This window comes from Lissotriton helveticus, chromosome 1_1 (genome assembly GCF_964261635.1).
Source record: "Lissotriton helveticus chromosome 1_1, aLisHel1.1, whole genome shotgun sequence".
Taxonomy (NCBI): Eukaryota; Metazoa; Chordata; class Amphibia; order Caudata; family Salamandridae; genus Lissotriton; species Lissotriton helveticus.
In genome coordinates, this window is record NC_136057.1 from 250,965,793 (window position 1) to 250,977,855 (window position 12,063).

At 44.5% G+C, this 12,063-nt stretch overlaps 1 protein-coding gene across 1 annotated transcript in view; it reads left to right on the forward strand.

Annotated features, from left to right (window-relative positions):
* Positions 1-12,063, forward strand: part of LOC144769015 (glycine N-acyltransferase-like) — a 379,686-nt gene that overhangs the window by 105,849 nt on the left and 261,774 nt on the right. Inside the window, exon 2 of the mRNA XM_078653014.1 lies at positions 9,155-9,262. Within this exon, the coding sequence (XP_078509140.1) occupies positions 9,155-9,262 (108 nt within the window). The remainder of the gene's footprint in view (positions 1-9,154; positions 9,263-12,063) is intronic.

The window sequence follows — 12,063 nt, forward strand, 5'->3', positions numbered from 1 at the left end:
GAGAAGTGAACTCGCGTAATCAAGGCGAGAAAGAATGGTAGCCTGCACGATAAGTTGTCGTATCGGAGGATCAAAGTATTTCAGGATGGGTCTAAGACCTCGCAAGGTGCCAAAACACGTGGCGGCCAGCTGATTAGTGTGGGCCCGAAAGGAAAGCGAGGAGTCCATCAGGACACCAAGGTTCTTTACCACGCTCTTGGGGGATGGTATCGACCCTAAGGCTGTCGGCCACCACTGCTCGTTCCATAGATTAACATCCTTGCCCACCAGCAGAACCTCCGTTTTCCCGGTATTTAGCTGCAGACAATTGGTTGCTGTTAGACCTGGCATCTTTGGCGTGGTTTCCCCTATCTTTTTGCCTCTACCTCCTGTATTTTTGATGCTGTGCTGGATTTCGTTTTTGCTGGTTTAGATGCTTTGGACACTCTGCCACTGCTGATCAGTGCCAGAGTGTAAGTGCTCCCTGTGTAAATTGTTATTCTGATTGAATATACATGTTTGGCATATTTGTATCACCATGAAGTCCCTAGTAAAGTGCACTGGGTGTGCCAGGGCTGGTGATGACAAATGCTACTAGTGGGCCTGCAGCACTGATTGTGCCACCCACAGGAGTAGCTCTAAAATGGTGTCTCAGGCCTGCCACTGCAGTGCCTGTGGGCAGTTTAGAACTGCCATGTCCTCCTGGTCAGTGTCCCCACTGACCAGGCCTAACCCTTCCCTTTTTGTGCACATCAGCCACCCCTATGGAAGGCCCAAGGTACTCCCCTGGGCAGGGTGCAGTGTATGTGAAAGGTAGAGCATGTACTGGTGCAGGTAACATGTTTTGGTAGTGAATTACAGCCATTTTCGTTTTTCACTATTGTAAGGCTATCTTGCTCTCAAGATTAACATGGGGGATGCTGGCTACAGTGGTTAACAGCATTTCTTCTCATAGGAACAAGATAGGACATAAGTATCTAGTATCCCTGAACTCAGAATTTAATAACACATCTTTTAGGAAAGATTGTTTTTAGATCCTGTGTTTGAGAATAGCACTTTTAGAAAGTTGCTGTTCTCTTGTCTGACCCTTCTGTGTGCCTGGGCCTGTTTGTGTATTGACTGTCTGGTTTGTGAGTGACAGGGGCTGGGGAATTCCCCAGCAGGATGGATGAGTCAGCACTAGGCTGAATGACTGCAGTTGCAACTGGAGTGGTGGGAGGAGTTAGCACCTGGGCTGAATAGGGCTGTGCCTGCCTTCCACAATGCTGGCTCCACCCCCCTGCTGGGCGGCTGAGGACCCTGCCCCTCACTCTGAAAGGAAAGATGCAGCCAGCCAGCAAAACAAAGTGCTCAGGATCCACCCAGACCTGGTTCAGACCGGGCTCAGGGCCCACATGCTCCAAGAGAACAAAGACTTTAGGGGTATAAGTACAGGACCCCTGACAACAGAAAATTAGATCATCCTGGAAATCAAGAAGGAACCTCTGCCAAGGAGAAAGCTGAAACTGAAGAAGGAAGATTGTCCTGCTGTTGCTCTGCTGGACTGACCTGTTGCTTTGCTGCCAAGGAGAGGGGAAGGACTTTGCTGTTTGCTGTGTCCCCTGTCTTGAAAGGAATCTCCAAGGGCCTGAGAAGAGCAGGCTCCCTGTTTTGAAGTCCCAGGAACAAAAGGACTTCACCCCCAGCTTCCCTGAACTCTGCTGAGAGAGTTCTGTCCCTCCTAGAGTGCTTGATCCAGTTGTGGGGCCTCTGGAGGTTGTACCTGTGCTGGGAAGCTTGAGACTAAAGCTTGAGAGACTTTTGAAACTGAAAAGTGACACATTGCTCGCTTGCGGAGCGCATCCCCGACAGTGCGAGAAGTTTCCCGCCGCTACGGAGGTCGAGATCGTCGCAGCGCCTGACGCCGCTGCCAGAGACGTCGCATCCTTCGTTTGCGGGACGCACCAGACCGGTGCGGGAGAATCGAACATCGCTGCGAGTATCGTCGCAGAGCCTGTCGTCGCTGGGTGAGAACGCCGCACCGCTTGCTTGCGGACCGCATCACGTCGCTGCGAGCATCGTCGCAGAATCAACGCATCGAGGAGCTGCGAGAGAGAGGATCCCCGCTGGACCGCGCATCGTCGCCCCGGAGATCGTCGCAGCCCCTACGAGATCGTCGCATCGTGCCTTTGCGAGAACAGACTTCCTACGGAACCTACGCACCGGAATCCATACAAGTGGCCTTCCTCCCCATACAGACCGGATTCGTCGCAACACGCCCGCTGCTGCAGCGGGGCTGTCGCATCGCCTCCCCAGGGTCTCAGGAGCAACACATCGCTTGTTTTCCACCGCACCAGCTTCTGCTTTTGGAACTTTGTTGCAACTAAAGGTACTGTGAGTAAACGTGACGCAACTGTGAACTTTTCACGCAACTGTGGTTTATTATACCGCAACTTGAAGAATTTTAACGCAACCTTAAGAACTCTTTTTGAAACCATATTCTTGAACTGTGTATGTTGGATTTTTGTTGTTTTGGTCTTGTGTAGTTTAGATAAAAAATACCTTTATTTTTCTAAACTGTTGTGGAGTCAGTTTGTGGTGTTTTCACTGTGTTACTGTGAGTGTTGGTACAAATACTTTACGCATTGCCTCTGGTTAGCCTAGACTGCTCGTGCCAAGCTACCTAGAGGGTGAGCAGGGGTTATCTCAGAGGGTTATCTCCTTGCCCTGACAAGAAGCAAGGGTCCCTATTTGGACAGTGGTACTTACCTCTGCCAACTAGAGACCCCCAGATCTAACAGTTGCCATCCAATCGGCTACCGCAGTCATACCATCTTTAAATCTGGCGGCAGCGGGCAATAACCAAAAAGGATGCCACATATCCAGTGGCAAGGCACTTTTCAGAAAAACATTATAGTGACAGGGACCTATTACGCTACTTTGGTATTGATTATGTGCCACTGAATGTGAGAGGAGGTGACAGAGTAATGAGATTAAGAAGACTCAAATCTCGGTATATAATAGATTTACAGACAAAAATCCAGAATTTGGATGAATTGTGGTGAAGAGCTGATGGTACATTTAGGAGATCGAAGATAATTTTAAGCAACCATAATTGACTTTATACTGATCTCACGTTCCCATGCACACTCGGTCTTTTCCTTTGAGGTGGGTGACATCGCTATAAGTTATCATTTCCCCCTTTTTTTAAAGCTCAAGTTACCTATCTACAGATCTAAAAAGTCAGTACAACCATATTGTGTGTTGGGGAATGTAGAACTGAGCAAAACGAATGGTTATTCATTAAAGTGGGTTAACACGAATGCGGATTTGTTGACTAAAAATGTGATAGTGAACTGTAATATTGCTTTGGATACTTGTCTGAGTGAGGTTTAATCTGAGGTTGCTATTGTGCATGCTTTCAATGATATTACTAAGGAGGTTAAAAACTTGTTAACAGTACAACAAAGGAAAAAACTGAAATGTCCTGGTTGGTTTAATGGAATATGAACGAGGGATTATGCCAACCTAAAAAAGGAATTGAAATAAACAGCCTAGAGTACAGACGAAAATTAGGCACGCTAGATCAGATTATAGAGTGACAATAAAAGAAAGAAAGCAAAACTTGCGAAAGAAGCCTGGGATTCCTTACACAGTGTGGCTCAGCTGAAAGATAGCATTGAGTTCTGGAAGGTTTAGAGGACACCTTTACTATCCCCTAGCAATGGCCCTTCTGTTTAAGTAGCAATCACAGAAGATGCATGGATTAGTTACTTCTCCGGGGTGTACAATGGGTAGGGAGATATTGGGTGGCAACATAATGATTGCATCATAAATAGTAGTAACCAGCTTGATCTGGCAATTACCCTACAAGAGGTGAACATGGCCCTGGTAATTGTCTAGGTGGTAAAGCCCCCGGATCTGATGGGGTCCCTGTGGACATGTATAAATATACCGTTCCCTTGTGGGACTCTGTTTTTAACCCAGGTAATCAATGCTAGCATAAAGAATGTCCTCCCACAGACCTGGGTGCAATCAATAATTATCCCAATTTTTTAAAAAGGTGACCGACAAGACCCAGGGTGCTATAGACCAATCTCCCTCCTGGATTCCTGGGCTAAAGTAGTAGGGAGGGTCATCCTAGAGCGCCTTCAAGACTGGGCAGAGGAGAGCCAGTTTATATCGGACCTGCAGTATGGGTTTAGGGCTGGCCTTGGCACTACTGAACAGAGTCTAAACTTGTCAATTTTGGTCGGCAAGTATACCAGTGCCAAAAAAGGATGGCTTTTTCCGGCCTTTGTGGACCTTACCCCAGCCTTTGATTCACTAAGACACAATAGGCTGTGGGAGGTCTTTGATGCAGTAGGGGTAGACCAACAAAATATTATGTTTTTAAGGCGGTTGTATAGTGGAGCCACGCCAAGTGCGCGGTATGGCATAAAGGGTGAACTCACTCAAGCTTTTCCCATCAAGAGAGGGTTCAGACAAGGTTGCTTTCTGGCCCCTTTCCTTTCTAATCTTGATATTAATGGACTAGAAGAAGCATTACTTTTGCAGGGCAAAGACTTTCCCCAGGTAGCTGGTTGGTATATCCCCGCATTACTTTATACGGATGATGCTGTGCTGATGTCCCCTACCCAAAATGGACTCCAGAGAGTTTTGGATAGTTTGAGCATATTTATGAAGGACCTATGTCTTAAAACTGACATTGCTAAAACATACATTATGAGATGCAGGACCCAGAAGACCTGAGGAATGTACATAGATGGGAAGAAACTATTAGCAGTAAAAAAAAAAAAATCCTACCTTGGTATACTTTTTAATCAGCATGATTCTTGGGGTACTGCCCTATTTGCTAAAAAACAGGTATTTTCCAGATCTACCTCAGCTCTCATGACTTGTGCCAAAAAATTGGGAAGGAAACCACCCACAGAATTAATACAAATATATAAAGCAAAATACATAACAATGGCAACTTATGGGGCAGGGGTGGGCTTTGTCGATTCCCTGGATTAAATTCATCCATGACTTTATGAATAAACCTGGGCCACCCTGAATATTTTTCAAATCCGTCATCTAGGATGGCGATCCCCAGAAAGATTTTTAAAAAAGAGGGTCTCCAGCTACTGGAAACAACTAGGATGACAGGGGAAATCTCAAGTAAAATTACTGTGAGGTGGCACCAGCTAATACGCACTCATTTGGGGATGGAGCCTCACATATCATTCATTCCTGGAATTTATGATAGATTTCTTTTAACAAGGTTCAGGCTGAGAAACATACATCGACTTGTGTCTTTGCCGAAAATTAACGACCGGTCGTGTAACTTGATATTGTGTCCTTGTGACAAGATTTCCGACCAGTCGACTATGCACCTAGTTTTGTTTTTAATTTTTACACAGAGCCAAGGAAACTTTGGATTATTCAATTTTTAAAATCTCTAGGGTTTACTTTAGACAGTGTCCTCAGGCAATGTTTTTACTCCAGCTATTGGAAAATGAGCATACAACTTGGAGATTAGCAAAGTTTTTTAAAAAGGTGCTCAAAATTGGTGTTTCTTTTTATTAATATATTGCTGTAAATACCATATAATAAAATCTTTTTATGATGTCCTTTGTGTGCTTTTATGTCTGTTTTAAAAAAGGCAGTCGAATAACGTTTTCCTTGACCTCACTCATAAACCCACACTCACAGTCACTGGAACAAGTGCTCAGCAATTCCACTGCGTAGGACCTCCAGGAGATACCAGGAGAGGTTCTTGGACCCCAAGGTCCCTTAGGAGTAAACCGTACTTCATTCCCCAACCAGTAGTTCACCACGAAGCACATTTGCAGAGCAGTGGAGAAAGGGGGTGTGGCCTCAGAAAACCTCTTAGCAATCCCACTGTGTGGGATTTACTGGAGGTAACAGGAGGGGTAGTTGGCCCCTAAGGATGTCCTTGGGGGCCAACTACCCCTGCTATTAGCTCCAGTAAGTCCCACACGGCAAGATTTCTGAGTTCTGATGCCAAAGCCACACACCCCTTCTCCACCACTCTGCTGACATGCCTCCTGGCATGCTCTTGGTTGGGGAATGAAGTTTCCTTCACTGCTGGGTGCCCTGGGGGCCAACTAGTCTACCTGTCGCCTTCAGTAAGCCCCACACAGTGGGATTGCATAAAGGTGGCCGCAGGTCATGCTCCCTTTCTCCACCACTCTGCAAATGCATCTCCAGGTAGGCTCTTGGTTGAGGGATGAAGTCTCTTTATCTCTTGAGGGTCCATGGGGACCAACTAGCCCTCCTGTTACCTCACACAGCTTTAATACACAGAGGTGGTCAGAGGCCACACTCCCTGTTTACACCACTCTGCAAACACACCTCCCCTATACTTTTATTTCAAACATAGCCCCAGAGAGGTGGTAGTCCATGGGTCTGCAGGAGGAGGCGGGAGCCTCCCATGTATTTTGTTTTAAATTCACAGGGAGTTGGTGGACCCTGGAGCTGTGTGGGGCGCAGGAGCCCCCCATGCATTTTTTCTAATAAAAGGGAGGTGGTGGTCCACTGGTGCTGCGGGGGGCCCGTGTGCCCCCCCACATTTCTTGAACATAGCCCCGGGGAGGTGGCGGTCCTTGGGCTGCTAAGAGTGGCAGAAGCCCCCCACACATTTGTTTTACAAATTAGGCTCCTGGTGGTGGTCGTCATCGGGATTGCAGGGGGCTTGTGTTGCCCCCCTGCCTTTCATTAACATAGCCTTTAGGAGGTGACAGGCCTCCACATCATATTCTGGCATTGTCCCAGGACCTGATACACCTGGGGGCTTAAATGAAACAAAGTACGGGAGACCCCCCTTTTCTGCGAGGTTCACGCAGCCAGCACAAATCCCTCCTCATTTTTTAAAAAAATGCTATTTTTGGCCCTGGGCTCTTGAGCAAGACTCGGGGGTCAGGGTTGTTTTTTATAATTTTCAACCTTTTTTCTTGTGACTCGGTTCAATTGAGTCATGAAATAGCTACAAGCTTTTCCTGATTGGAACTGTTGGCAGCCAATTAGATTGCTGTCTTGAGATAGGGAGGGGTTGCTGATCCTCTGTGGGTATATTTCATTTCTGAGAACTGTTTAAAGTCCTCAGGAACAACTAAATGGTTTACACTATTTACCAAAAAGAGTGCTTCCTGAACCAAGAGCTAACTTTTTGCCAAATGTGGTGCAATTCCGTTCAGTTGTTCATGCTGTAGCCGTGTCTAAAGTTTCCTATGATTAATATGAAGAAAAGCGTTTAGGAACCCCCCTTTTTCTCGGCTTCCTCTTGATGAATTACCCCAAAACTTTCAACACAACAGCTGACCTGACCACCACATTAGTTTTGGAAATAATGCGAAGATTTGTCAAACGGGGCCAAATATATTGGCAAAAGAAAAAATGCTTTTTGAAAAGAAACAAGGTCCACACTATAACTACCTACTGGCAACAGCCAGAAGGGAACAATCCTATGGTTTTACCCTAATCTCCTGAGCAGAGAACACAAAAAGTATATTAGTCTGTCCCATCAAATGGAAAAGACTCTATGGCAGCCAATAACCTAAAGCTTAACAGAGGTAAGACTGTGGTCAAAAGCTAAGGAGTCTGGTTGGATAACAAACTTTCAAGGGAACACCAGGTCAAGAAACTAGCAGCCACATGCTTCAGCTTGCTTCACACTCTAAGAAGACTTCTGAGATGGCTACCAGACCCAACAAGGAGCGTGGTGGTACAAGGCCTGGTAATTTCCTGACTCAACTACGCCAACTCCTTATACCTTGGAAGCACAAATTCAGTCCTGAAAAGGATGCAGGCCATACAAAATGCTGCAGCACACATCCTCTTAAAATTATCCAAACACCAGTCAGCAAGGAAAGGACTGGCAGCCCTGCATTAATTTTAAGACAGTTTGCCTTGTACACAATGCATTGCATAAAAATGCTCTAAATTGATTAAGGAACTCCTCACTCCGTACAATCCTGACCAGCTGATACACACAAACCCTAAAATGAAGGAAGCCAGAGCTGGGAATATTTCTTTGCTTACATTGCCCCAAAGCTTTAGAACTCTCTCACACTACAAATGAGACAAATAGAATCAGAATTGAACTTTAGGAAACTGCTAATGATTAGGTTGTTTGAGTTCGCTGTGCATGGTAGTTTTCCTGTGGGTGGTCATCGCTGGGAGGCCCTTCTGGGTAGCCATGCACTTTATAAAACTAGGGGAATAAAATAGAACAGAATGGAATGGAATAGGATAGAATAGTCCTTATCAATCAGATCAAAGAAGTGGATTTTGACCCTGAAACTGAGCTATTAGTGTGCTTGGATATCAATATTGATTTTATGATTCATACTTAATTCTGAATGTGATTGGTGTAATTCTAATTACAATTGTTCTACTCTGAACCTCTGTTGCACATGTATGCATCTGTGATCCTGTACAGATACAATGTGGAAGCACACCTCTGAAATAGCATTGACACACAAGTAGCAACAGTGTGATCTGTATCACAGAAGGAGCCACAAAAGCATATTTGGCCATTTATCAATACCAAGGTGCCCTTGTGGCCATTTTACTTTAGTGCCCCATGGGAGGGGGAGACATTCATGTGCCCCTGCTTTATTCAGTCCATGGCACTTTAGTTATACGGAAGGAGCCGCACATGCTTGTGTGTTGCCTTCTGTAATACAGTCTGTAACAGTGCCTTCATATGGGAACAATCCCTTATTTGCATAGCTGTGTCACCCCATGAAAATGAGGAAACACTTTGACCCTGCTCTGTATTCCAGGCAAAGGCACAGAGGCAATGGAGCAGTCTGGCGCTCCACTGCCAGTGTGTTTCATTGAGGGGTTCTGCGGTCAACAGTGAACTGCCTGAGGGTGCCCCTTGAAAGGGAAGAGATGTTTTGCCTTTCACTAATGAGTTGTCCCGAGTGCAGACGTGAGTTCACCGCTGCACTTGATGTGATACAGTGCAATGTCCCACTGTGCTCAAAATGCACGGATTTAAGTGTTCGTCACTGCAAAGAGTGAGAGAATGCCACTCTATATTTTGGCCAACGTGCATCCGTCCACATGAACTGTCTTCTAGCTATTGAAATAATGTTCAGAAATATTTATTATAATTTTGGTTTTCTATTCCTTCAATGTCTATGAGATAATTCTATTGTATTTAACTCTTCCATCTTAATTCCAGGTCTATGGCTCGGTTTTCCTTATAAACCATGGTAACCCTTTAAAAATGGAGGTTCTAGTGGATTCCTGGCCTGACTTTAAAACTGTGATTTGCAAAAAACAGCAATTGGTGAGTGAAAATAACTTTTTATGATCAGGACCATACAGTGCCTATTTGTGTTTAATACAAAGATTAAATATTGCATCTTTAAGAGCTGGACAAGAGTATATGGAAAACAGTTTAAAAATGACCCTATTTAGTAGGGAATAAAATGCACTACCTTCAGGCAGGTCTTTGATAGACAATGTGGCATGTGTTTGGGAATCGTATTTGCAACAAGGATGACAGAAAACATCATACAGGTACAACATTGTTAGAAATCTCAATAATATGTTCTAAGTCAATGACTGTAAATTATTGTTTCCATCAGACTTTGCCTCAAAGTGATGGCTGAAGGATACTGGGATGTTGTTCCAGATCCTGGCAAATAAATGGAACCGCTACCTGTGGACCATCACAGTGCTCACCATGGCACCCAACACACTTGTCAGAGATCAACAAGAAAACAAAATCGTGATGGACATTTCTAACTGCATGCGCATCACTTGTGAAATATCCACAGTCAACAAATAGAATCTGGAAGATTTTTCAACATATCACCTGTGCGCCAATAGGTGACTTTGTGTGACACAGTGGAACCCTGCTGATTGCAAAAGCCACATATAGGAAACACCCAAGTTTGTGACATAAGTTATTTTCTTTCTGTGCCTTTGTAAGGAGATCTTGTGGTATCTCCTAAATATTTTGCCCGAGTTGACAAGATACTTGTCTCCAAAAAAGTATTTCCAGTGTGCAATGGAACATGCCCCCGGTGTTTGGGTTAAGGCAGGACTCCAAGTTGTGCAAGGAAATGCGGTTATGCAGCCAAAAGTGATCAGGGAACGAGAAGCCAAGCTACATGTCACCGAGCAGTACAGAAGTTGGATGAGGCCGGTTTCCACATGAAGTTGAGGACACAGACCAGTTCCTGCTCTCAGGCCATTCACAAGACAAAATGTCACTGGGGTCAATGTATTTGGGTAAGTCCAAATCTATAAAGAAGCGCAGGAAGACCAAGCATGCCTCTTACTAGCCTCGCCACTCTTGGTGTGTGAATTCATGAAGCTATCAAGGTGCTACTTGGTCTCGCTCCAGGTACCCTACCATGGAACTGATTTTGCAGATTGGGTGCCCTTTTGGCGAGTCCCTCTAGATCTAAGAGTCCAGGACATTCAGCCCACGATTCTAATGTTTCAGCCTTGGCAATAGGTCTCAGCAGTGAGGAAGGCTCTGCGGATTCTCAACCCACTGGCTCCTGCACCCTGCTTGCCTACCATGCCATATATGGGGGCTGCAGTGGGATCAGAAGTTTCAGTGGATCCTGGACCAAGGTAGGCTTTTACATTCATCTAGGTTTGAGAGGAGACTGCAAAAGAAATGCATGGGGACTGCTCGACTGGAATTGGATTTGCAGTAAACTCTCCATACCCCATCTAGAGCTGACAGCGGTGCCAGATGCATCATTGCTGGGCTGAGGAGGTCATCTGGGGAGATGGAACAAGGGGACTCCTGTCTCCAGAAGAGATCCACCCCCACGTCAAATTGCTGGAGTTACAGGCCAATTGATTGATGTTGAAAGCCTTCCAACCATCCATCAAGAGGAGGCTCTGACTCCTTCTTTCACACTTTCAAGATGCTCTAGAAGATTTTCAAAAGGATTCCCTTAAACACATGTAGAATTGTCACCCAGACCCTCATCACTAGCAAGCTGGGCTATGGTAATGCAGTCTACATAGAAATCAAGTGACCAAAAGACAATAGAACATAGAGAACTGTAAGACTCACACTCAGATTGCCTCACCCACACTTACATGACACCATACCTCAAAAAAATCCAATGTTTCCCAATAAATGTACTTTACTTTATTTATGATACAGAACTCTAATGGAGATCCACATTACACCATATCAGAAAAAAGACCCAATCTACATTAAACATATTATATGCAATCATAAATAATAACAACTCAATCAAAGGTTACAAAAAACAATAAAATTGATCTTCATGCCAACCATTATTAATAAACCAGAAAACCTCCAAGACAAGTAGGATAATCAAAAAGAATAGGACAATAGGCTTGAAAAGTGGCATAGTGCATATTGCAATACAGAACTTGCATTTAATATTTAATCATTTAAATAAATTTGACTCGAAATTGCACAACGATGGAAAAAACACATCTAAAAAGAAAAAAGTTCTTGTCGTTACGCATTTCCTTAGACAAAAACTTTAAACACTTGCAAACCTCTTTTGCTCGTAGAAAGCTATATTTTCAAAAACAATGGGGCATATTACCAACCAATAGAGATAATTTTTGTCTCTAACTTGTTTAGAGACAAAAATTATCGCCGCACATCGGCGATTTTTATCGCAGATAAACCTTGCTATTAGCAAGGTTTATCGCAAATGCGATAAAAAACGGCCGCAATGCATGAATATCGCTGAAAAGTCAGTGATATTCATGCACATTTAGTAGCTGCTTTAAGAAGTGCTACTTTATTAGCAAGCTGGTGGCTGGCAAGGTAGCACTTGCGCTACTGATCAGCTTTCTGAATTCTATCGTTAGACTCATTTGGCTTTGGGTAATTCATAGCCGATTGGAATCTTTTAACATTAAAGGCTTTTGGTAACTTTGTCAATTTCGCAAAATTTAATCTCAGAATGTGAATTCCATGACCGGGTGTTACCAGTTCAAATCACTTGGTGGAACTATTGGTCTTCTCATAATACAATGTTAACCTAGTGTCCTTGCGTTAACATGCCAAACAACTCCGTTCATGCCATTTATCGGGACATCACAGGGGCCTTACCTGCCTTTATTTTGTACGAG